The 26463-nt window shown below is 45.4% G+C and overlaps 2 protein-coding genes across 5 annotated transcripts in view; both read left to right on the forward strand.

The window, feature by feature from the left end:
- The window catches only part of RSPRY1 (ring finger and SPRY domain containing 1), a 58462-nt gene extending 54896 nt beyond the window's left edge, over positions 1–3566 (forward strand). For all 3 annotated transcript variants that reach the window (XM_039913486.1, XM_029075617.2, XM_029075618.2), the window contains one exon: positions 2036–3566. In XM_039913486.1, coding sequence (XP_039769420.1) covers positions 2036–2132 — 97 coding nt within the window. In that variant the 3' untranslated portion in view covers positions 2133–3566. The remainder of the gene's footprint in view (positions 1–2035) is intronic.
- A 6554-nt stretch (positions 3567–10120) lies between these two features.
- LOC100073653 (ADP ribosylation factor like GTPase 2 binding protein) lies at positions 10121–26007 on the forward strand. Of its 2 annotated transcripts, none has more exons than XM_001508623.4 (7): positions 10121–10233; positions 14947–15013; positions 17020–17081; positions 20259–20365; positions 22540–22625; positions 23006–23102; positions 24453–26007. In XM_001508623.4, the coding sequence occupies exons 2-7, from the start codon at positions 14976–14978 to the stop codon at positions 24543–24545; spliced, it is 483 nt and encodes a 160-aa protein (XP_001508673.1). In that variant the 5' UTR covers positions 10121–10233; positions 14947–14975; the 3' UTR covers positions 24546–26007. The 2 variants fall into 2 exon arrangements, with proteins under 2 accessions (XP_001508673.1, XP_028930850.1); XM_029075017.1 differs by lacking the exon at positions 10121–10233 and adding an exon at positions 13599–13617.
- The last annotated feature ends 456 nt before the right edge of the window (positions 26008–26463 follow it).

Consider the following 26463-nt stretch of genomic DNA (forward strand, 5'->3'; position numbering starts at 1 on the left):
ATATTTATTGTGTGCTTGCTGTTTGCCAAACTATGTACTAACCCCTTGAGTGAGTGCAGTAGAAACAAAAGTCATATTCCCTACTATCAAGGAGTTTACAATCCAATGGGGAAGGAAGGAGACACAGCTTTTTATGGTATTCGTTAAGTGCTTATTGTGTGTCAAACACTGTTCTAAGCACTGGGGTAGGTACAAGTTAATTGAATGGAACACGGTCTAAGTAGGAAGGGGGGTATTTAATCCCCGTTCTACAGTTGAAGAAACTGAGGCACAGAGAAGTGACTTGCCCGAGGTCACACAGCAAGCAGTTAGCAGAGCCAAGATTAGGACCCAGGTCCTCTGACTCCCAGGCCCCTGCTCTTTCCACTAATCCACACTGCTTATATGTAAATAGTGGGATCAGGAGGAAGGACAAGGATACAATTGGTAGTGGCAGGATGAGATCGAGGTACAGTGAGTGGGTTGGCATTAGAAGAGAGAAGTGCACGGGCTGGAATTTAGTAGGAGAGTGATAAGGTGAGGTGGGAGGGGCAAGGTGATTGAGTGCTTGAAAGCCAGTGGTAAGGAGTTTCTGTTTGCGGAGGGGAAAAAGGGTTCTTGAGGAGAGGGGAAACATGGACTGAACGTTTTTGAAGAAAAATGACCCGGGCAGCAGAGTGTAGTATGGTTGGGAGGGGGGTGAGACGGGAGGCAGGGAGGTCAGCAAGGAGTAATACAGTAATAAAGGCAGGATAGGACAAGCGATTGGATAAACGCGGGAGCAGTTTGGATAGAGAGGAGCTGCCGACAGGATTTAGTAATAGATTGAGATGTCCTGAAGGCAAGAGGAAGTGAGGGATCGCCTAGCAGGAGGGGGATTGATTTGGGAGTCGTCTGCCTAGAGGTAGCAGCTAAAGCTCGGGAGCCTGGTGAGCTCCCCAGGAGAGTGTGTATTGAGCAAGAAAAGTAAGGGACCCAGAACGGGGCATTGGGAGCACTCCCTGGAAGAAGGAGTGGTCACAAATTTAGGAAGCGGGAACCAGGTGGGAATGTTATTCAGGGAAACCCAAGTCCAGTAGCCTCTCTTTGAGTAGGGAATCCTCAACTGGGGGTGAAAGGGTCCGGGAGACCAAGGAGGATTAGGTCTTGGCTCTGAGGAGGTCATTGATGACTTTGGGGGAGGGCAATCCCAGGTAATAATCTTTGATCATGGGGTGGTAATTCCCATAAATCAAAGGTGTTGTATAGTCTTCCTAGAAAATAGAGATTGAAATTCTTGCAGGGTGCTATCTTGGCACCTCACCCTGGAAGAATCTTGCACACAATGGTTAAACTAGAAATCCTTATTGCTCCTTTCTTTACTCAGTTAATGATGGTATCAGGCAGAGGGTTGAGAGAATGGTTGTGAGACTTGAGCAGGAGCCTTGAACTCCTGTCCCAATTCCTGAACCAGCATTCAGCGGTGGGTATTCAGCTCTCATAGAACATGGCTTCATGCCATGACTCCTCTCCACATTTATGTTCAAGAGCTGATGAAAGTTTGGCTGTTGAGACCCAGTCCTGAGCCATTCATTTCCCCAGTCCTTCTCAAGAGTGAAAATTCCCACCTCCACTAAATAAACAGTCTCCCACCAGGGTGACAGAGCACCGAAAGGCCCCCAGGTTGGGAGGGATGAGCAAAATGAGGGAGGAAGGCAAATGCAAGACACCATTCCCGCCAACAGCCGCAGATCCACAATGCAAAGGACAGAGAAATCTGATTTCCCTTTTTTCCCAGCCACTCTGAGAGTTGGATTTTCTTGTCTAGTGGTGTGGATTAAGGCCTGGAATGGAACCTCACAGGTTCCGTGCTCTGCATCTTTCTGCCTCTTGCAGCTCAGGGTGTGGAGGAAATCTTGCTGATCAGGAGTTGGTCTTTGCTGCTGTCCATTTTGGGTTCTTGCCCTTGTGAGCTCATGCACGCACCTTGATGTTTCAACCATGGTTCGGTCCTAAAAGTCAGGCCTCTTTCTGATCGCATCGTGTAACGAAACCTGGAATTTCTTTCTTTTCCCAGTGACCTGTGCATGGACTGTGCCTTGCAACTGGAGAACTGCCCATTATGTCGACAAGAAATAGTGACTAGGGTCAGACAGATCTCTCATATTTCATGACACACGTGGAGAAGCTTCATGGACTTAATTTCTTATCAATTCCAGCTGACGGCATAAGGAACAAGGACCTCTCACCAGTCGTACGGACATCCAAACTCTAACCATGGCCAGATCGAAAGCTAAGCAGCAGTTTGTCTGATTTCAGGCAAAATTCTAGAATCCTTTAACTCAACTCGGTCCGGGAAATTACTTTTTTTTTTCTTTCAAATTAAGGGAGAGCCATATGCTCTGGCTGACTAAAGACTAAATCTTGTCTCCAAGAAGACAAAAGGAGACAGCCTTCAAAAAGGGCTGAAATGGAATTTTTGCACTGGAATTACATGTGGAACACATTCGATTGTCCTAAATCCAGATGAGCTGTCCCTAACTCTGAATTCTTTATTTTTGGCAGACGTTAATAAGGAGAAGTGATTTGCCGGTGTTTCTTGGTTTAAGTATAGCTTCCTGCTGGTCAGAGACTGTATGTTGACTGCAAGATTTGAATCTGTAAAATGTAAACACGTCTTACCTGCAAGTTACATGAAGGACCTGGAAGAAAGTGCACAGACTATAGAGGAAAAATCCCAACTTTTTGATAACTCAGTGATTCCAAAGAACATCCTAATTTTTTTTTAACTACGGAAGATTGGTGGTATTTTCACATTCATAGTGTTTTTAGCCAATTTCGGTACCCACATTTTGTGAAAGAAATAATGTTTTACTGATGCAGGTGGAATTCTACAATAATAGCAATGCTGGACTGAAGAAAATTTCATATTTAGGGTATTTTTTAAAGATACCATCAATCAGTTTTTTTTTAATCTATTGTTTTTGCAAGCAATGTACCTTTGAAACTTTTGAATACTCAAGGCCTGGAAAAGGATTTTGAGAAAGTATTGATATTGTTTTAAATAAATTCATGTTATTTGAATAGTAAATTCAATCATGAATTGTTGACTGTCTTCATGAGAAAGTATATCCCCCAGAGTTTCTTCAGTTAAAATCAGAACAGTGAAAAGTAGAAGTGTAAATTGAGAGCCCTTACTTTTTACAAGGTTTTATCTCATCAGTTGACTTTTATTTTACAGCAACTACTTACTGAAATTATGCTTAAACAGAGTCTTTTGAGTTTTACAATGTCTTAAATTTTCTGCACATTTTTTTCTTCCCACTGATTTAAAAAAAAAAAAAAGATTCCAACGAGTTTAACTTCATTTCAAAAGAAAACGTCATTTTTTCCCCTTTCCTACCACTTCCCCTCTGTAAAGTTATAGTAACAACTGAAACCTCTGTCATGAGAGAGTTGATTTCGTTCCTGACTGTACTGTAAGCTGTTGGTTTGATGTCTTCAGGCTTCCATAAATTCTAAGGATTAATGCTCTTCCTTTCAGGTCTTAGTTTGTGCTGAATACAGTAATTTTCATTGAATAAACAACTTGTTGGCATTTTTGTTCACAAAAGGTCTGACAAGCCTACTTTGGCGCATGCTGTGAGCATTAAGAAATGTGTTGGTTTTTCACCTTGGTAAAATGGTGGTTTTCCAAGGATTTGCAAATCCTCAGAGTGGAGAGGCAATGCTCTGGTTAGCAACTCCAGCATGTAGCCCATAGTTAGCCCTTACTTCCATAATTATGCCAGAATGAAAGTGTTTACGATAGCTAGGCTGGCAAAGTGACCCTGGAATTTTGCCCCCCAGTTGCTCCTTCAATTTTCAGAACCCCACCTTTGATTTCTGTAATCCCATGAAACCTATTTATATATTTATTCTCAAGGCAACCTTGGGCCAGAAGACCTAAAAAAAAAAAAAGACAAGGAAAGGAAATGAATACTGGGAATAAATAGAAGCTTACTGTGGGCAGGAAACTGTTGTTTTATACTTTTTCAAGTGCTTAGGTACACTGCTCTGCATAAAATAAGCACTCAGTAAATACCACTGAGAAGCTAGTGGCCTAGTGGAAAGAACACTGGCCTGGGAGCAAGGGGTGGAGAAAGTGACCTTAAGCAAGTCCCTTAAATTCTCTGGACCTCAGTTTCCTCAGATGTAAAATGGGGATTCCATACTTCTCCCTCCTACTTACTCTGAGCCGCATGTGGGACAGGGACATTGTCCAAGGTGATTAACTTGTATCTATTCCCAATGTTTAGAACAGCACTTGACACATAGGAAGTGCTTAATAAGTACAATAATAATAATGATCAGAGATTTTTGGAGAGAATAAACTTGAAGCCTTGTAGTCATGGTGTCACAATCACCAAATTTTCTTCTTAAGTCTTAGTGAGTGGAGGAACAGGAGGAGGGAGGAAAAAAGCTCTAATGGACAAGGATGCAAATCTGTTTATAGGAAAAGCTCCTTTAGGTTGAGTTCAAAAAAATAAAATGTGTTAAGGTGACTGACCATGTCACTGCTGGTGGTAATTCCAGAAAATATCAGCTCATGTTCGGCACCTACCAGCTATTAATCAACGGTGTTTATTGAGCTCTTATGTGCAGAGCACTATACTATGTGCTTGGGAGAATACAGTGCAACAGAATTAGCAGACACTTTCCTTGTGCTATCCTGGTGTTCACCTCAACTGAAAGACTGGAACTCACTGAAGAGCCCAATATCATCTCCCTAACCAATAATGAATAAGCTTATTGTGGGTAGGGAACGTGAATACCAACTTATTTTACTCGCCCATGCATGTAGTACAGTGCTCTTTAAGTGCTCAATAAATACCAATGATTGTGTAGATTTTTCTAAAGAAAACAGCTACCACCCTCAGGAAGCTTGAGTCCTTTCCTGATTTGGGATTCTCTGAGACACCCAGAGCACTAATGATAATAAGAATAATAACTCTGATATTTAAGTGCTTACAGTGTGCCAAGAACTGTACTAACCACTGTGGTAAACTAATCAGATTGGACTTAGTCCAGGTCCCACATGGGGATCATGGCCTTAATCCCCATTTTACAGATGAGGCAGCTGAGGCACAGAGAAGGGAAGTGACTTACCCAAGGTCATACAGCTGGCAAGTGGCAGGGCTGGGATTGGAACCCAGGTCCTCTGACTCCCAGACCCGTGCTCTATCCACTAGGCCATGGTGATTCTTTCTTCTGTTTGGAAAATAAAGGTGGCTAGGTAAAACTGTGAAGTACTCAAGGAGTGAGTTCTGTAAAATTAAGGTACACATAGCACCAGTAACATCTAAATGAAAATTGTGTAAATTGCTGTCACATTTTTAATGAGAATCAGCTTCTACCGAGCTTTGAATGTTTTCTGTACAGGTGAAATGAAGTTTAGATATCCTCCTGGGATCCACAGTTCTGGAAATCCCTTTTCCTGAGAACATCCGTGGAGGGAAGACCTCTCAGCTGTTTCCACTTCAGATTTCTCATGTTCCTGACGGCAAATTGTTTCACCATTGGTAGGTGACTTTATGAGTTGATTAAACCTTGCTCATTTGCAGCAGTACTGCTAAGGACTATCTGCTAGAAACCCCTAGCCGTAGTTTTTCATTCAGTTGTTTTTATTGAGCGCTTACTGTGTGAAAAGCACTGTACTTAGCGCTTGGTGGTACAATACAATAATAAACTGACACATTCCCTGCCCACAGGTTCTCCTTATACCTCTCCACCCGACCCTTTTTCGGTCTCTTTTGTCGTCTCTTCCTCTCAGCCCCCTCTTATCTATAATGGTTGGCGTCCCCAAGCCTTTCTCTAATCAGTTTACACATTCTTGGGGTGCTCATCTGCTTAGACCTCAATGGGGATGACTGCCAACTTCGCCTCGCTAGTCCCGTCCCCTCTCTTCTCCACCATCACATTTCCTCCCACCTCTAGGCTATCTCTACTTGGATGTCCACCGGCACTTGAAACTCAATATGCCCCAAATCCAACTCTTCCCAAATCCTCTCCTCCATCCAACTACAATTGACGACACCATTGTCCCTATCCCTCAAGGCCATAACTGTGATTCGATCCTTGACTCATCCTTCTCTTTCAATCTCCATTTTCACTCTGTCACTAAATCTTCCTCCATTCTTCCAGGAACTGCCTATTCTTCTCCATCCCAAATAACGCCATGCTAGTCTAGGTTATATCCCAGCTTGATTAGCCTCCTCTTTAAGCCCGTCAAAGGGCAGAGACTGTCTCTATCTGTTACCGATTTGTACATTCCAAGTGCTTAGTACAGTGCTCTGCACATAGTAAGCGCTCAAATATTATTGAATGAATCTACTTTGTCTCCAGTCTCGCCCCTCTCCAGTCCATATTTCACTCTGCTGCCATGAAATTCTGCATAGTTGTTCCCACTTCTCATACATCTCCAATAGCTACCTTTAACTCTCTGCTCGATAAGTACTATTGATTGACATATGTTTTGCAAAACTGAAAAATTAATCAATTTCAACGAATGGGGAGGAGGATTCATTCAAATTTCAAGTGTCTCTGTAATGGGGATCCTCATCCAGAAGAGGGAGTAAGTGCCTTCCAAACCATAAATGCAAAATCTTGATTCTATTAATCGTGATTATGTTGTCTTGTTTTTATCCATCTGTCTCCCCGATTAGACTGTGAGCCCGTCATTGGGCAGGGATTGTCTCTATCTGTTGCCAAATTGTACATTCCAAGCGCTTAGTACGGTGCTCTGCACATAGTAAGTGCTCAATAAATGCTATTGAATGAATGAAAATTGATCAAGGGCTCGAACATCTCCAGTGGAATCCTCCCACTCTGCTGTCTAGCAGAAGTGATAGCTATTACCCCGTAGTACTGCATTTGATCACGAGTTCAACTCCTACCGCAACGTACCGAGGGCAGAAATTGTATCTCTGCTGTTCTGTACTCTCCCATGTGCTCAGTACAGAGCTCCGCACACATTAAGTGTTCCATAAATACTATGGATTAATTGATTAGATCAATGGATCTGTCGTTGGATCTGTGGATTGACCGTTTAGACTGTGAGCCCGTCATTGGGCAGGGACTGTCTCTGTTGCTGAATTGTACATTCCAAGTGCTTAGTCCAGTGCTCTGCACATAATAAGGGCTCAATAAATACTATTGAATTAATGAATGATTAAATGAAATGTCTTGGGCCTCTAAATTTAGCTGTTTTCCCAAGGTAGTAGCTTGTCCCTGACAATGAGGTCAGGATTGAAAAAGCTAAAACACCTAAACTTCTTCCCTTTCTCCCCTCTAATTCTTCATCCACCTTCTCCCCAACTTCCTATGTAGAACCTTTCCCCATCCTCTTATCCCTGTTCTTCTTCCCCTCTCTCTAATGCCCTCCTGCCCCTCACTCCTCCCTATGAATCAATTAGTCAATCAAAAATATTTGAGCACCTTGTGTGCAGAGCATGGGACTAAGCATTTGGAAGAGTGCAATAGAACAAGTAGACATGGTCCCTGCCAAGGAGTCTACAGTCTAATGGGGTGGGAACAGACAATAAAATAATTATGGAGAGAAGGAAATCACAGAAAGGAGTAGAAAGATATGTACGTAACTGCTCTGGAGGTTGGGGGCAGGGGGTCGGGGAGAGTGCCCAAATGTTTAATGGGGCAAGTGTGGAATAGGTGGGGAGATTAGAAATTAATGAGGTAAGGTGGTCTGAAGGAGGTGAGATTTGAAAAGGGCTTTGAGGAAGGGAGTAGTGGCCAGTCAGATGTGAATAATAATAATTGTGGTATTAAGTGTTTATTATGTGCCAAGCACTGAGGAAGCTATAATCACATCACAGTCCCTGTCCCACATGAGGCTCACAGTCTAAGTAGAGGGGAGAACAGGTATTAAATCCAGGTATTTTACAGATAAGGAAACCGAGGCAGAAGCAGCATGGCTAGTGCAAAGAGCACGGACCTGGGAGTCAGAGGACCTGGGTTCTAATCCTGGATCCATTGTCTGCTGTGTGGTCTTGGGTAAGTCATTTCTCTTCTCTGTGTCTTAGTTGTCTTATGCCGTCGAGTTGTCTCTGACCCATAGCGACACGCCGGACACAGCTCTCAAACGCCCCACTCTCCATCTGCAATCGTGGTGCCTTAGTTACCGCATCTGTAAAATGGGAGTGAAGATTGTGAGCCCCATGTGGGATATGGACTGTGTCCTACCTGATTAGCATGTGTCTGCCGCAGGGCTTATCATAGTGCCTGGCATATAGTAAGCCCTTAACAAATGCCATTAAAAAAAAAATAGAACAGTAAAGTGACTTGTCCAAAGTCACACAAGGGGCAAGTGGGAGAATCACTGTTAAGGGCCAGGCCCTTGACTCTCAGGGCCATGCTCTTTCCAAATAGTCAGCCTGTTTCCCACGCTGTTTATGTTGGGGGGCAGTAGTAAGTGAGCATTATGTCTGGGGTTGGAGAAAATTCATTTAATCATATTTATGGAGCACTTACTGTGTTCAGAGCACTGTACTAAGCATTTGGGAGAGTACAATATAACAATAAACAGACATTTCCTGCCCACAACGAGCTTACAGTCCGTGGAAAGAGCACGGGCTTGGGAGTCAGAGGTCATGGGTTTGAATTCCGACTCTTGCCACTTGTCAGCTGTGTGGCTGTGGGCAAGTCACTTCACTTCTCTGTGCCTCAGTAACCTCATATGTAAAATGGGGGTTAACTATGAGCCTCACGTGGGACAACCTGATTATCTTGTAACTACCCCAGCGCTTAGAACAGTGCTCTGCACATAGTAAGCGCTTAACAAATACCAGCATTATTATTATTAGAGAAGAGAAGCAGCGTGGCTTAGTGGAAGGAGCCCGGGCTTGGGAGTCACAGGTCATGGGTTCTAATCCCCACTCTGCCGCTTGTTAGCTGTGTGACCTTGGGCAAGTCACTTAACTTCTCTGTGCCTCAGTGACCTCATCTGTAAAATGGGGATTAACTGTGAGTCTCACGTGGGACAACCTGATGACCCTGTATCTTCCTCAACGCTTAGAACAGTGCTCTGCACATAGTAAGCGCTTAACAAATACCAACATTATTATTAATCCCCATTTCACAGAGGAGGGAACTGAGGCCCAGAGAAGTGAAGTGACTTGCCCACAGTCACACAGCTGACGGTGAGTCCCACATGGGACAGGGACTGTATCCAACCTGATTTGCTGGTCTCCACCCCAGCGCTTAGTACAGTGACTGGCACATCACAACCGCTTAACAAATGGATTCATTCGATCATATTTGCTGAGCGCTGTGTGCAGGGCACTGTACTTGTACATTGTACTGTACAGTGCACTGTACAGAGAAACAGCGTGGCTCAGTGGAAAGATCCTGGGCTTGGGAGTCAGAGGTCATGGGTTCGAATTCCGGCTCCGCCACTTGCCAGTTGTGTGACTGTGGGCAAGTCACTTCTCTGGGCCTAAATTCCCTCATCTGTCAAATGGGGATTAACTGTGAGCCTCACGTGGGACAACTTGATTCCCCTGTATCTACCTCAGCGCTTAGAACAGTGCTCTGCACATAGTAAGCGCTTAACAAATACCAGCATCATTATTATGGGTTCGAATCCCGGCTCTGCCACTTGTCAGCTGTGTGACTGTGGGCAAGTCACTTCTCTGGGCCTCAAGTGACCTCATCTGCAGAATGGGGATGCAAACTGTGAGCCTCACGTGGGACAACCCGATGACCTTGGATCTTCCCCAGCGCCTAGAACATTGTTCTGCACGGAGTAAGCGCTTAACAAATGCCAACATTGTTATTATTATTATTATTATTATTACTGAGCGCCTGGGAAGTAGAATTCAGCAACAAAGAGGGACAATCCCTGCCCATAACGGGTTCACAGTTTTGAAAGATGCTATTTTTATTATCTTTATGATGATTATCTTTATTTTTATTGTTATTATCTCATTCCCACTGCCCCCCGCCCCTCTTCCCATTGAGGTCGGCGGCCTCCAGGCCCGCGAGCTCCCTCCCCTCCCCCCCGCCCAGGCCCCGAGGCCGCGCGCGAGGCGCTGATTGGCTCCCCGGCGGAGCGGCCCCGCGTCCCCATTGGCCCGGCGCTGGGCGGAAGGGGCCGTTGCCAGGGTGACGGGGGGCGGGACTCGGCCAACGGCGACGCCTGCCGGGCTCGGGCCTGAGGGGGCTGCTGGGCGGCCCAATGGGGCCGCGGAGCGGGCGGAGGCGGCGGCGGCTGCTCGGACGGTAAGGACTAAGGGTCCCCGCGTGGCGGTGGCGGGGAAAGGAGCCCTAGCGCCAAAGGAACAGGGATCCCCCACCCCATAGCCCTTCCCCATTCCGCCCTAGACCCCGGGGACGGCGCATGCGCCACCGGCCCGGACGCTCCCCCCCACCCGGGGACGGAGCGGCGCGTGCGCCACCAGCCTGGACCACCCGACCCGGGGACGGGGCGGCGCATGCGCCGCCAGCCTGAACACTGCCCCCTACTCCCGGGGACGGGACGGCGCATGCGCCGCCAGGCTGACAACTCCCCCCCATACCCGGGGACGGGACGGCGCATGCGCCGTCAGCCTGACAACTCTCCCACACACCCGGGGACGAGTCGGCGCATGCGCCGCCAGCTTGAAACCTCCCCCTTCCCCCCCCACACACCCCGGGACGGCGCATGCGCCATCCCCTGGGCCAAGCAGAGCCCAATTGTAGTATTTATTAAGCGCTTACTATGTGCTAAGCGCCGGGGGGGAGATGCAAGCCTTCTCTGACTGAGCCTTTTCCCCTTAATTTGCACCTTCATTCATTCTCCAGCCCAGCACACAGGTATATATCTGGCTTATTTGTCCATTTATTTATATTAATGCCTGTCTCCCCCCTTAGATGGTGAGCTCCTTGTGGGCAGGGAATGTGCCTGTTGCAGTGTATTCTCCCAAGCGCTTAGTACAGTGCTTTGCACACAGGAAGCGCTCGAGATATACCACTGAATGCATAATAATAAGGGTATATGATTTGCACACAGTAAGCCCTCGAGATATATCATTGAATGAATGATAATAATAAGGGTATTTGATTTGCACACAGTAAGCCCTCGAGATATACCATTGAATGAATGATAATAATAAGGGTATTTGATTTGCACACAGTAAGCCCTCGAATCCAATGGCTCCTACTCCATTCTGATCCTCCTTGACCTCTCTGCTGCCTTTGACACTGTCGACCATCCCCTCCTCCTCCATACCTTATCTCACCTTGGCTTCACGGACTCTGTCCTCTCCTGGTTCTCCTCTTACCTCTCTGGCCGATCATTCTCGGTCTCCTACGCTGGAGCCTCCTCCCCCTCCCATCCTTTAACTGTTGGAGTTCCTCAAGGGTCAGTTCTCGGCCCTCTTCTGTTCTCCATTTACACTCACTCCCTCGGTGAACTCATCCGCTCTCACGGCTTTGACTACCATCTCTACGCAGATGACACGCAGATCTACATCTCCGCCCCTGTCCTCTCCCCCTCCCTTCGGGCTCGCATCTCCTCCCGCCTCCGGGACGTCTCCACCTGGATGTCGGCCCGCCACCTAAAACTCAACATGAGCGAGACTGAGCTCCTCATCTTCCCTCCCAAGCCCGGTCCACTCCCAGACTTCTCCGTCACCGTGGATGGCACGACCATCCTTCCCGTCCCGCAGGCCCGCAATCTCGGTGTCATCCTTGACTCGTCCCTCTCGTTCACCCCACGCATCCTATCCGTTACCGAGACCTGCCGGTTTCACCTCTACAATATCGCCAAGATCCGCCCTTTCCTCTCCACCCAAACGGCTACCTTACTATTACGGGCTCTCGTTATATCCCGGCTAGACTACTGTGTCAGCCTTCTCTCTGACCTCCCTTCCTCCTCTCTCGCCCCGCTCCGGTCTATTCTTCACTCCGCTGCCCGGCTCATCTTCCCGCAGAAACGATCTGGGCATGTCACTCCCCTTCTTAAACAACTCCAGTGGTTGCCTATCGACCTCCGCTCCAAACAAAAACTCCTCACTCTAGGCTTCGAGGCTCTCCATCACCTTGCCCCTTCCTACCTCTCCTCCCTTCTCTCTTTCTACCGCCCACCCCGCACGCTCCGCTCCTCCGCCGCCCACCTCCTCGCCGTCCCTCGGTCTCGCCTATCCCGCCGTCGACCCCTGGGTCACGTCCTCCCGCGGTCCTGGAACGCCCTCCCTCCTCACCTCCGCCAAACTGATTCTCTTTCCCTCTTCAAAACCTTACTTAAAAATCACCTCCTCCAAGAGGCCTTCCCAGACTGAGCTCCTCTTCCCCCTCTACTCCCTCTGCCATCCCCCCTTTACCTCTCCGCAGCTAAAGCCTCATTTTCCCCTTTTCCCTCTGCTCCTCCACCTCTCCCTTCCCATCCCCACAGCACTGTACTCGTCCGCTCAACTGTATATATTTTCGTTACCCTATTTATTTTGTTAATGAATTGTACATCGCCTTGATTCTATTTAGTTGCCATTGTTTTTATGAGACGTTCTTCCCCTTGACGCTGTTTAGTGCCATTGTTCTCGTCTGTCCGTCTCCCCCGATTAGACTGTAAGCCCGTCAAACGGCAGGGACTGTCTCTATCTGTTGCCGACTTGTTCATCCCAAGCGCTTAGTACAGTGCTCTGCACATAGTAAGCGCTCAATAAATACTATTGAATGAATGAATATACATCACTGAATGAATAATGATAATGATACTTGATTTGCACACAGTAAGCACTTGATATATAACATTGAATGCATAGTAAGGGTATTTGATTTGCACACAGTAAGCGCTCGATATATACCACTGAATGAATGATAATAATAAGGGTATTTGATTTGCACACAGTAAGTGCTCGATATATACCGCTGAATAATAATAAGGGTATTTGATTTGCACACAGTAAGCGCTTGATATGTACTACTGAATGAATGATAATAATAAGGGTATTTGATTTGCACACAGTAAGCGCTGGAGATATACCATTGAATGAATGATAATTATAAGGGTATTTGATTTGCACACAGTAAGCGCTCGATATATGCCATTGAATGAATGATGATAAGGGTATTTGATTTGCACACAGTAAGTGCTCGATATATACCATTGAATGAATGATAATAATAAGGGTATTTGATTTGCACACAGTAAGTGCTCGATACATAGCATTGAATGATAATAATAGGGTATTTGGTTTGCACATAGTAAGCGCTCGAGATATGCCATTGAATGAATAATAATAAGGGTTTTTGTTAAGCGCTGAGCCTGTAGTGGGCAGGTATGGTCTCTATTTGTATTGAATTGTACTTTCCAAGCGCTTAGTGCAGTGCTCTGCACACAGTAAGTGCTCAGTCAATACTATTGATGAATTGAATGACTACTATGTGCCAGGCACTAAGCCCTGGGAGAGAGGCAAGCCTTCCCTGACTGAGCCTCCCCCCTCGTCTTTTCCCCTTATTTGCTCCTTCATTCATTCCCCACAGCACATATGTATATATCTGTAATTCATTTATTTATATTAATGTCTGTCTCTCCCTCTAGATTGTGAACTCCTTGTGGTCAGAGAATGTGTCTGCTTGTTGCTATATTGTACTCTCCCAAGCGCTTAGTACAGTGCTTTGCATACAGTAAGTGCTCAATATAGGCAATTAAATGAATATTAATAATAGTGGTATTTGTTCAGCCATTACTTTGTGCCAGGCACTGTACTGAGCACTCCTTATTTGCTCATTCATTCATTCCCCACAGCACATATGTATATATCTGTAATTTGTTTATGTATTTATATTGATATATATTTATATTATATATATTTATATTACGATATATTTATAATAATGTCTGTCTCTCGCTCTAGATTGTGAGCTTCTTGCGGGCAGGGATTGTGTCTGCTTATTGCTATATTGTACTCTTCCAATCACTTAGTACAGTGCTTTGCATAGAGTAAGTGCTCAATATATACGATTGAATGAATAATAATAATAGTGGTATTTGTTCAGTGCTTACTTTGTGTCAGACACTGTACTAAGCGCTGGGGAAGATTCAGACCTTCCCTGACTGAGACCTCCTCTCCTCTTTTCCCCTCCTTCATTCATCGTCCCTCCCTTCCCTCCAACCCATGCACACACACACACACACACATATGTAATCTATCTATTTAAATACTTAATTTATATTAATATCTGTCTCTCCCTCTGGAATGTGAGTAGGAATGTGTCTGTTGTTATGTTATACACTCCCAAGCACTTAGTACAGTGCTTGGCACACAGTAAGCACTCAATAAATACAATTGAATGAAGAATACTAATGGTATTTATTAAGCACTTACTATGTGCCAAGCACTGTTTTAAGCACTAGGGTAGGTACAAGGTAATCCTGGACACAGTCCCTGTCCCACATGGGGCTCACAATCTTAATTCCCATTTTACAGATGAGGTCACCGGGGCCCAGAGAAGTGAAGTAACTTGCCGAAGACCACAGAGCAGACCAGTAGCAGAGGCGAAATTAGAACCCGTGACCTTCTGGCTCCTAAGTCCAAGCTCTTGCCAGTAGGCCATGCTGCTTCCGTAATTGGGTTGGACCCAGTCCCCGTCCCACGTTGGGGCTCCCAGTCTTCCAGATGAGGGAAATGAGGCACACAGAAGTTCATTGATTCATTCATCCAGTTTTACGTATTGAATGCTTGCCACGTGCAGAGCACTGTTATAAGCGCTTGGGAGAGTGCAGCGCAACAGTAAACAGACACAATCCCTGCCTATGACAAGCAGGCAGTCTAGAAGGGAGTCTTAGAGTTTAGAAATGGAGTGACTCGGCCAAGGTCGCACAGCATTTGACAGCCCCAGAGCGCGCCATCCACAACCTCTGGGATGGGGGGGCATGGGGAGCTGAGAGTGGCCTTCGGTTCAGGTCAACGCACTCCTCCCTTCGCTGACCGCGTCTCCTTCCCTCCCTTCCAGGTGGCTGTAATGCCCCAGGGCCCGGGGTGATGGACACTGTAGAAGAAGAAAACTTGGCCCTGTCCTTGTGAGTATCTAGGGAATCAATCGATCGATCAATCATAGTTGTATTTATAATAATTATGGTGTTCAAGCACTGTGTGCCAGACACTGTACCAAGCACTGGGGTGGATACAAACAAACTGGGTTGGGGACACATTTCTGTATATGTCTGAAATTTATTTATATTAATGTCTGTTCCCCCCTCTAGACTGTGAGCTCATTGTGGGCAGGGAATATGTTTGTTAATTGTACTCTCCCAAGCACTTAGTACAGTGCTTTGCACAGAGTAAGTGCTCAATAGATATAATTGAATGAATGAACGTTTACTGTGTGCAGAGCTCTGGACTAAGCACTTGGAAGAGTACAGTATAACAGTTGATAGGCACGAAACCTGCCCACAAGGGAAGCGGACTTTTTGTGTGGTATTTAAGCGTTCACTATGTGCCAGGCACTGTATTAAGCATTGGGATAGATCGATCAATCGGTCATGTTTATTGAGCACTTAGTGTGTGCAAAGCACCGTTCTGAGCACTTGGGAGAGTCCCTATAACAATATAATAGCAGACACATTCCCTGCCCACATGGAGCTTGCAGTCTGGAGGAGGAGGCAGACATTTATATAAATAAATTATGGAAACAAGCTAATCAGGTTGGACACAATCCATGTCCCACATGGGGCTCACCCTCCCCATTTTACAGATGAAGCTAGCCAAGGGACAGAGAAGTGAAATGATTTGCCTGAGGTCCCAGAGCAGATAAGTGACCGGGCTGGGATTAGAACCCAGGGCCTTCAGACTCTCAGGCCAGTTCTGTAGCTACAGGACCACGCTGCTTCTGCTGGGAACAGAGGGACGGCGTGGGAGCCGAGCAAGAGTGAAGCGGGTGGCATTATGGAGGGGGCCTCTTGAGGAAAGAAGGGCTCGAAGCCCCCGACCTTTATCTCCCACCAATCCCACGCAATTTGGGGAAGGAAAGGCCGAAAGGTAGGGTCAATTTGCATGATCACACTGACTTTCGGGGGGGGGGGGGGGTTTTAACGACATTTGTTAAGCACTTGCTATGTGTCAAGTACTGTTCTAAGTACCGGGGCAGATACAAGTCAATCAGGTGGGATATGGTCCCTGTCCCTCATGAGACTCAGTCTAAGTAGATGGGAGAACAGGAATTCAATCCTCATTTTACAGATGAGGCAGCTGAGGTACTGACAATTTAAGTGACTTGCCCATGGTCACACAGCAGGCAGTTGGCTGAGCCGGGATTAGAACCCAGTTCCTCTGACTCTCAGACCAGTGATTTCACCACTACGCCACACTGCCCCCATTGCAAATGAAACCATCTTGTCCCAGTCCATGAGTCTCCATCATCACCACCATCAACTGAGAAACAATTTGACTTTTAATCGTGGCTCCACCACTTGTCTGCTGTGAGACCTTGGGCAAGTCATTTCTCTGGGCCTCAACTCATCTGTAAAACTGGGATTAAGATTTTGAGGCCCGTCAAGGATATGGCCTGTGACCCCTGATTAGCTTGTATGTACCTCAATGCTTAGTACACTGTCTGGCACATGTAGTAAGCACTTAACAAATAGCATTAAAAAAATGGTATTTATTGAGCACTTACTGGGAGCAAAGCACTGTACTAAGTGCCAGGAAGAGTATAATACACCAGAGTTGGTAGACACGTTCTCTGCCCGCAGTGAGCTTGTAAGGGAGAGGTGAGTAGACACAATACGATCCGGTCAGGCAGTCCCCATCTCACGTGGGGTTCATAGTATAAGGGGGAGGGAGAATAGGTATTTAACACCCATTTTGCAGATGAGGAAAATGAGGCACAGAGAAGTTAAGTAACCAGCCTAAAATCACAGCAGGCAAATGATAGGGTCAGGATTAGAGCCAGGACACAGGGCTCCTCCAAGTTTCAAATTGCAGAAAGCCAGTGTGTTTACTGTAGTGCAATATGGACACTCTAAAGAAGTGTAAAATTACAATGCTTTGACAAAAACTAACCCTTCAACTCATTTGTTTTATTTAGTTCCTCCCCCTCTGATGCAGAATTTGATGCTGTGATTGGATACATAGAGGATATAATCATGGGTAAGTTTCCGGTATTAGCTTTAAAATGAATCAACATAACAAATGTAAAAGTGAAGTTCAGAAAAGACCTGGAAAGACAGTTTTCACTGTGTCTGATTCAGTGCCATTAGTTCCTTGATTTCCTGAGCCTAATATAAAGCCGATCTGCAGAATTTTAATAATAATAATGTTGATATTTGTTAAGCTCTTACTATCTGCCAAATGCTGTTCTAAGCGCTGGGGTACAAGGTTGTCAGGTTGTGCCACGTGGGGCTCACAGTCTTCATCCCCATTTTACAGATGAGGTAGCTGAGGCCCAGTGAAGTGACTTGCCCAAGGTCACACAGCTAACAAGTGGCGGAACCGGGATTAGAACCCATGACCTCTGACTCCCAAGCCCGGGTTCTTGCCACTGAGTCACACTGCTTAGGCTCACCCCCCTGCAAAGGCTCTTCTGCCCCTGCGCACTGCTTCTTGCTGCAGTTTATCATAGAAATTATTTTCTCCGAGACTGAAAACTCGCTGGCTGAATTTGCGGCAGTCAAACAGGGCAAAACCCTTAACCAAACTTGGTTTACACTTAAAAGAAACGGGAATTTGCAACCAGGTTTTATAGGTCAACTGAGAGCCATTTAAGACTGCAGACAAGTTTTTTGTTTTTTAAAATAATATTTGTTAAGCCCTTACTATGTGCCAGGCACTGTACTAAGTGCTGGAATAGATACAAGATAATTGGGTTAGACACAGTCTCTATCCTGCGTAGGGTTCACGGTCAATCCCCATTTTACAGATGAGGTAACTGAGACACAGAGAAGTTAAGTGATTCACCCAAGGCCACATAGCAGACAGGTGGTGGAGCGGAAACTACATTCTTGGGCATGGCTTTTGATTGGCCTCAGAGGCAGCTAGATGGGCACGAAACACCTCTTTTCCCTTTTTAGAAAGTGAAATGAATGTTCGAAATTTCTTTTTTCCAGATTTAATTATCCGGATGCACTGAAATTGTTTTAGCCAAAATAATCTAGGGTAGTAAGTTTTGAAAAGTGTGAATTTCTTTGACTTTAATAAGTAGGTTAATCCATCATCTTAATTACAGTTAATTAACTGTCTGTAAAGAATTAACACTGAATAGATCCTGGGTCTTCCCTTTGTTTTCCTCTGAGGATTTCTCTTCCCTGTGGTTCTCTACATTCCCTGGCTTGAGATTTTAAAGCACTCTTACCTAATAATAATAATAGTATTTAGTGAGTTTGCCTAAGTGGAAGCCCAGGTTAGGGAAAGTAGAATTAATCGGTGATATTTATTGAGTGCTTCCTTTATGCAGAGCTCTGTACTAAGTGCTTGGGAAAGTACAATACTGATAGACCTGATCCCCACTCTCAAGGAACTTAAAGCCTAGTGAAAGTTAGAAATGTCTTATTTCCTGTGACCCAAGGAACTGATTCTCTAATGGGAAAAAAACAAGAAAAAATGACCGAGTAAACTCCCCCCTTTCTTTCCCTTCCCACTTGCTTCCTCTAGCTGCCAGTCAGGAGAGCCAGAAAGAGAGGGGTGGAACGGGAGGAAAATATGTAGTTAAGGGGGGAAGCCACCCCTTCCTGCCCTCCCCAACCAAAACAGCATACTCAAATCCATCAGTTGTATTTGCTGAGTGCTTACTGTGTGCAGAACACTGTACTTAGTGCCTGGGAGAAGTGCTCTGCACAGAGTAAGCGCTCAGTAAATACTATTGAATGAACACGCACGTTCCCTGCCCACAAGGAGCCTACAGTCTAAAGACTAGACAAGCTTACAGACTAGGCTAGCTTAACCGAGTGGGTGAATCAAAGACATGGGCTATTAAACTGTGAGCCCGAAGTAGCACAGGGACTGTGTCCAAACTGATTATTTTGTATCTACTCCAGCGCTTAGTACAGTGCTCAAGCGCTTAATACAGTCATCTGCACACAGTAAGCGCTTAATAAATGCAATTGAATTGATTGAACACAGTGCTAAACATATAATAGGCACTTAAATGCCAGTCAGTCAGCCCAGACTGTGAGCTCATCATGAGCAGGGAAATGTGTCTGTTTGTTGTTGTACTCTCCCAAGTGCATAGTACAGTGCTTTGCACACAGTCAGCACTCAAATGTGCTTGAATTAATAAACAACAGTTTTAATCAACCAATCAATCATGGTATTGAGTGCTTACTGTACCTAGAGCACTCTACTAAGCACATGGGAGAATACAGTATAACAGAGTTGATACACATATTCCCTGCTCATAATGAGCTGACAGTCTCCCACAATTATTAATAATAATAATAGTGGTATTTAAGCACTTACTATGTGCCAGGCACTGTACTAAGCGCTGGGGTAGATGCTAAGTAATCGAGGTAGAAATAATAATAATAGTGATAGTCTGGTGTAAAGGTAGGTTCCAGGAAAGCTCAACAAAATTAATAGTTGTAGTCTGGTAGAAGGTAGGTTCCGGGAAAACTCTACAAATATTTTCCTTGTCCACCTGGTGCCTGCCATTGCAAAAGTCCTCTCCAACAATACCGTGGCCCCCAGGCAGACTTTGCCGTGCCAAACTAACTGTAGCCGAGTGGACTTCCTTATGGATGCTACCGGATGAGGGAAGTTCATTTTTAGCATTCTAGGCTACTCTAATGATCTCTTCCAGTCCCCTAGGTCTCCCCAGTGTAGCTCTTGTCTTGGAAGTTCAAACCTAAATCTGCATTGCCTGAATTATGACTGTCACTATACTGTGACAAAAACTGCGGAATATCTGTCAGCAAATCCCTTTTGGAAAGGCAGTAGTCTGATATATTTTTTTTTAAACCTCTCCCTCTCCCCGCCCCCACACGCCGCCTTGTAGCCTTCAATGTATTTAAAAACACATTGTTTGTGAACTGGGTCTCTGCATTGCTGGTAAATGTTCGGTTACTCTTGGTGCTGAATTTAGCATGAAATAGAGCGCGCCTTTCTCCTTTGAGGCTTTTGCATTAGTGAGATCGATTATGACGGGTGTTTCATTTGCGGTGAGACACGTAATCTGTTGAAATAGTGGTTTTGGCCTTGAAAAATTGTTTTCACTTCTTGTAAGTGAAGACGAGGAATAGTTTAGCTTTTCTAGCAGGTCACACCCCATAAAGTTGTTTGGCTGAGAAAAAGGTAAGACTGATCTGAATATTCTCTTACTGTATTGTGGCACAGATGAGGAGTTCCAGATGTTACAAAGAAATTTCATGGATAAGTACTACCAGGAATTTGAAGATACCGAAGAGAACAAACTCATCTACACTCCAATTTTTAATGAATATGTAAGTTTGTTTCTTTGCATTCTTACTCTTCCCTCCCCTTCCTGCCTTACCTGGCTGCTCTCCTACAGCCTCGGGCCATACACATCACTCTTCTACCACTAACCTGTTCACTGTATCTCATTCTCATCTGTCTCGCTGTCTAACCCATATCCTCCCTCTGGTCTGGAACTCTCTTCCCTACCATATCTGATAGGCCATCTCCTCAAAGACCCACTAAAATTTTGCCTCCTCCAAGGGGCCTTCCCTGGCTAAACCCTCATTTCCACACCATTATTTACCCTCCTTCCTGCATCACCTATGCATTTGGTTCTGTACCTCTTAAGCACTTTAATACTTACTCCACCCTAATCCCACAGCACTTAGATACATATCCTTATACTCTGTTACTTTCCTTATCTAATTTATTTTAATGTTCATCCCTTTAACGTCTCGTCTCTCTCCCCCTCTAGACTGTCAGTTCCTTGTGGGCAGTAATCAGGTCTACCAATTCTTTTGTATTGTACTCTTCCAAATGCTTAGTACAGTGCTTTGCGCTCAGCAGATGTCATTGATTGCTTTATTACTGGTAGATTACAAAGTCTATCCAAATCAAGCTATAGAATTTCCTAAACCACTATTTGAGAAACAAAAACAATAACCTGCTATTTCGTACCTAATTTGGATTTGTTCTAACCTCTTAGTTCCTATTTCTTCTTATGGGATTCTTTATTAAAATTTCGAGAGATTTAATCAGCTTTTTATTTGTCAACCAGCAATTTTAGTTCTGCCCTAGACTCTAAGCACCTTGTGGGCAGGGAACGAGTCTACCACTCCTTTTAAATTACTCTCACGAGTACTTAATAAATACCCCTGATCAATCGCTTAGAGCAGCAAGGAACCAGAGGGCTAACCTTTTCTAAAGCCTACTGTTCTGTTTCGTTTTTAAACTTGTCACCTCTGAATTGTTGAATGTAGTCTGTTTTGAGGTGCATGTGGACTTCTCTTTTTAGGAGCTGGGGAAGGTGTCTTCCTGAATGATCATGTCTTCTCCCCACGGTAACCAAAGTTACTTTTACCACAACTCGGGTTGTGTTCCGGAAGAAACTTACATCCACAAAAACCTTGGGCTGACCCGCATGCCGGTTCCAAAGCCGCATGTAGACACAGAACCATTTCTCCCAACACAGTTCTGTGTCATTTCTAGAGACAGGCACACACTGTCAGGATGTTCCCTGATTCCACCGAGGCATTCTGTTTTGGCAGAACTGACTGCGCAGTGTTTTGCACATTGCATGTAAGAGGGCTTGAGTAACTTGATGGGCATTAAAAGTCCCCAGTCAGATCCAGCATGGGGTTGTGCATACACAGCTCAGTGGGAATTACCACCCTACCTCAGAGCAAAAGTTGGCCTCCGGAGTTTATTTCTCCACCATGATAATTAGCAATTAAAAGAATCAATTAGGAAGGCTTCCTATTTGCATCACTCAGGGTCTTAGGAAAATGGAATCTGCAGTTAGTCAGAAGCCTTTCCAGTGTCCACATCTTTCCAGGAGCCACTTCTATGCTGCCCGCTCTTTTTTGTTTTTTCCTTTTTTCTTATTTTTAAATGGTATTTAAGAGTTTCTATATGTCAAGTACTGTCCTAAGCCCGGGAGTAGATACAGGTAATTACGTCGGACATGGTCCCTGTCCCCACATGGAGCCCACAGACTATGTAGGAGGGAGAATAGCTATTTAATCCCATTTTACATTTAAGGAAGCTGAGGGCACAGAGAAGTTAAGTGACTCATCCAAGGTCACACAGCAAGCAGTTGGCAGACTTGGAATCAGACTCCAGGTCCTCTGACTCCCGGACTCGCGCTCTTTTCAAAAGGCCACGCTGCTACCTGGGGTTGGAATAAGGTATGGGGGCCCAGAGGCAGAGGTCCATGCTCTAAGGAGAATGAGAGGGATTGAACTTTAGCCTGGGAAAGAAACAGTTAAAAATGTAAGTAACATTAGATTTCATTTTTTCATGCTCATCCTACCTACTCAGTATGGATAATTCACTTCATTTCCTTACTCACGGGTCTGCTGTGGGGCATGGAGGAGCAGTGTGATAGCAAAACAAATTCCCCTTCCCCCACAGAATTTTATTTTTTGTTTTTTATTTGTTTTTTTGATCTGGCTGACCAGCATTCTTTCTGATATTGCAGATCTCTTTGATAGAAAAATATATTGAAGAGCAGCTGCTGGAGAGGATTCCTGGGTTTAACATGCCCGCTTTTACAGCAACATTACTGTAAGCCAGCCTTTTCTTCCTGCCTTCTCTCCTCAAACTCCCCTTCAGCTCTTTCAGGTTGTTCAGTCGGATCGAAGTTTCCCCAGAAGAGAACGCTTTTGGCCCTTCATTGAAATGTAGAGGCCAGCAGCGGCTCCTTGACTGTTGCTACTACTAATAATGGTATTTAAGCACTTACTGTGTGCCAGGCACTGTTCTCTATGTTCTGGGTTGGAGACAAGCAAATCAGGTTGGACACAGTCCCTGTCTCATGTGGGGCTCAAGTCTTAATCCCTGTTTTTTAGATGAGGTAACTGAGGCACGGGGAAATGAAGGGACTTGCCCAAGGTCACACAGACAAGTGGCATCAAATTTCAAAGCTGCAAACCTCTGTTTTCTAGGCAGCACAAAGACGAGGTGGCAGGCGATATATTTGACATGCTGCTCACATTCACTGACTTCCTGGCCTTCAAAGAAATGTTCCTGGACTATCGAGCCGTAAGTAACTTCCCTGGGCTACGGTAAACTCTAAGGTTTAGAGGAGGAAGGCCAGACCTCACCCCGCTGGGATCCTGGGCTGGCCCGACCCGTTTCCATCCATCCTCCAGGTACTGGCCTTTTCCCAGAAGGTGAAGGCAGGAAGCCCAGCTTCCTGTCACTGGGTCACAGTCTTCCCCTGGCAGTCACATTGTTATGCTGGGCCTTAAGCTTAAAACAAGTCTGGCGTCTGCCTCCAAGAAATCTAAAATGCTGTCCCTCATCATCATTTTATTTGATTTTCTTGGAGATTTCTACCTGAAAGCAGGGACCAGATCCCTGGGAATGAGGTAGGGGCAAGGGGGTGTTGTCAACCAGCGGGATTGGCACAGCTTTTTGGGCAGAGCTAGCCTGTCCATGCCCTTAGAAGCAAAAAGGGGCCAGACGAGGCTCCATTCTTTGTGCCCAAACCTTGCCAGCAGGCTGCACCTCCTCACCTCTACCGGATTCCCATCTTTGTCACTGGATGAGCCATCTCCCACCTCTTCTGCTCCCTCTGCTTCTCCCGGATGGCTTGGAGAGGCTCCGGGGTCCGGACAGGTGTCAGAGCTCTGGTGCTGCTGCAACAGATATCCCGGTCACCTCACTGCTTCCAACCCCAAGCCGGGCCCTCAGCTCCAAAATTATAATCAAAGTCATTGCACTATCTGTTAAGCGTTTACTACGTGTCAAGCACTGCTCTAAGCGCTGGGGTAGTTACAAGATAATCGGGCCCTACAGGGGGCTCACAGAAGTAGTAGGGAAAGCAGGTCGTGAGTCCCCATTTTGCAGATGAGGGAACTGAGGTACAGATAAGTGACTTGTCCAAGGTCACCTTACCTGCTGCAGGCAGGCGGCGGAGCTGGAATTAGAACCCAGGGCCTCTGGCTCCCAGGCCCGTGGTCTTTTCACTAGCCACACTGCTTTTGCATCCCGGGCCAGTGCCAGAACCCCTGCCCTTACCTGCAACATCGGGCAATAGTAGAGCAAGAACCTTCTTCCTCAGCCTCCTCCCTTCTTCTCTCCTCCCCACCCTCACTCACAGTGAAAAGTTGGCACCCCTTTCAAAACTGGACCGGACTGTGTTGAGCTGCAGATAGATGCATGTGCTCTTCTGGGTCATAAGGCAGCTACAGCAGGAGGAAGAGGGGAGTAAAATTATACTAATGAACTTTGGTGCCCATTTTGTTCCTATCTGCAAGACTGTATTGCACTTTCTTAGCCTAGGAAATTATTGCATAGGATAACACTCAAGTCACTCCTTGCCCCTTTCCCGGCCCCATGTCCGCCAAGTTGGATTGCTAATTTAAGGATTGTCTTTTTCTCATTAAGGAAAAAGAAGGTCGAGGCCTGGACTTAAGCAGTGGCTTGGTTGTCACTTCATGCAGATCCTCCTCCGCCCCCCAGAATAATTTTCGACACTAGTTCAGGCCTCGCGAGGCGAGGTCTCTGCTCTTGGACTTCCCGGTTAAAGCCCGGGCTGTGACCTCAGCGAGTTACATGGCAGACGCGGTGCAAGCAGGAACAGTAGTTTGGCCAACTTGACAGAAATTTTCACAAAGAATGGGGTCAAGTGTTGAATGATCCCAGAAAGAGTAACGTGAACCGCATGGGCTCTGTATGCTGCTTAGCACAGACCCACATTAACCCCCCGACCTCCCCAGTACGCCAGCCCAGCATACTCAGTGCGGCTCCAGAGTGTTCTTGGAAGAGTTGGAAGAGAAAGTAACCATTCACATCTCTGGTTCGGGGCTGGATCCCTTTAGGTCCAAAGAACCAGAACAAGGGGATAAGCCCTCTGCCTTTGGAGCAGGATGGGTTCAGGTGCGTACGCTCTTTTGGCCTAAAAAGAGGATCTGTTTTTGAAAAGTGTATCTCGGCACCAAAAGCTGACAGGATTTATGGCCACTTGTCAAGGTTGCCCGAAAGAGCCGTTTGTCAAGGAACAGCCTGCTTCTGTCTTTGGACTTCCTAAATCCAAGTGTTCAGTGTTTCCCATTGGCTGTCCCAAGAAAAGCCAACTGGATCATTCCTTCAGTATCTTCAGCTGAACGAAGTGCTCTAAACCTAGTTGCGAATGAGGCATGTGCATGTATTTGTAGTATCCAGTCATCCCAGCTGGCACTTTACTGGTCCCATTATTCTGATCAAAATTTTAAAGTGTGGAAGAATATTCAGCCAAAAGTGTACAGTAAGCGGACACTCCATTTTCAGGTAGGACTTCCCAAAGTAAATCCAAAATTCTGTGATTTTTGCTCTAAAATTAGAAGTCACCTTGGATGTTCTTTTAAGAATTGTAAATATTAGCCAGTGAGTTCATGGTATAAGTACTCTGGTAGGGGAAGAAGAGCCACAACTTTGTTTCCAAATAGGTCACCTGTTGAGGCTAATTCGTGTTGGAAAAGTGACCTTGAAATAAGACCCTTTTTTCACAGAATGCTAGCCCGGCTTGTCTAGTTTGCTAAAGTCCTATAGGTTCCAATCGTATTGTTTCCAATCATAAAAATGAAACTTACTTCCCAGCTGTTCCACAGCCTCAGTTCTGTCACCACTGGCCCAGCTCTGACCTTCTGTAGAAGAAGAGGCAGGTATTTATGTCACTAATCAAATGTTTGGGACAGTCATTCACTTCTCTCGACAGTATGGAAAAGGAAACTGTGACAAATCTTGTCCTTTTTGAAAGAAGAAAAGACATATGGTTAACTTCTATTATTTAACTTCCTATTCAAAGAAAAATCTACATTAAATTTAGACTGTGGGGTGTTGAATGTCATTTTCTTTATGTATATACGTCATGTACTGAGAAACATTTTTCTACTGTGAGTGTAACTTGTCTTGTTGTGCAAGAAAAATCCCCCAAACATTAAAGATCACTTCCTTCATTTTGTACCCTGAGTCTGGCTTTGGGGGGCTCTTAGGGTTTCCTACAGTGGCAATATTTCAATCTTTTGCTTGTTTAGACATGGCTGCGGGCAAGTTCCAGGTACAGGACAAAGGTGATATGGTATAAACAGACATTACCACACTGTTCTCTCTGTAAGGAATCTTTTCATCCTTTTGTAAGCCTCCATTTCCGTCAAGCTGGATTTCTTCAAAGACTCACACACCTGGCTTTTAGTCATGCAGATAACCCAGGACAAAAATAGGCTTTGCTACAGCAGACAAGTGAACATTGTGATATTTTACTTTCACCCACTTTCAGTACTTGACCTAGTCACTCTTAACCACGGCAGAGGCATTTAGAGGGTAATAATAAATGGTAACCTCTTGGAAAGGAGACACAAAATGAACAAACATAAGCAATTGATCAGCTAAAGTGACGGTGAGGACTTCTTCCCTGTAA

Source organism: Ornithorhynchus anatinus, chromosome 11, assembly GCF_004115215.2.
Source record: "Ornithorhynchus anatinus isolate Pmale09 chromosome 11, mOrnAna1.pri.v4, whole genome shotgun sequence".
NCBI classification, from domain to species: domain Eukaryota; kingdom Metazoa; phylum Chordata; class Mammalia; order Monotremata; family Ornithorhynchidae; genus Ornithorhynchus; species Ornithorhynchus anatinus.

What these genes read in the sequence shown, in the direction of transcription:
- LOC100073653 (XM_001508623.4), top strand. Translation starts at nt 14,976, where the DNA reads ATGGACACTGTAGAAGAAGAAAACTTGGCCCTGTCCTT. An exon ending in CATAGAGGATATAATCATGG is followed by an intron (nt 17,082 to 20,258) that starts GTAAGTTTCCGG and finishes ATTGTGGCACAG; the next exon opens with ATGAGGAGTTCCAGATGTTA. An exon ending in GCTTTTACAGCAACATTACT is followed by an intron (nt 22,626 to 23,005) that starts GTAAGCCAGCCT and finishes TCTGTTTTCTAG; the next exon opens with GCAGCACAAAGACGAGGTGG.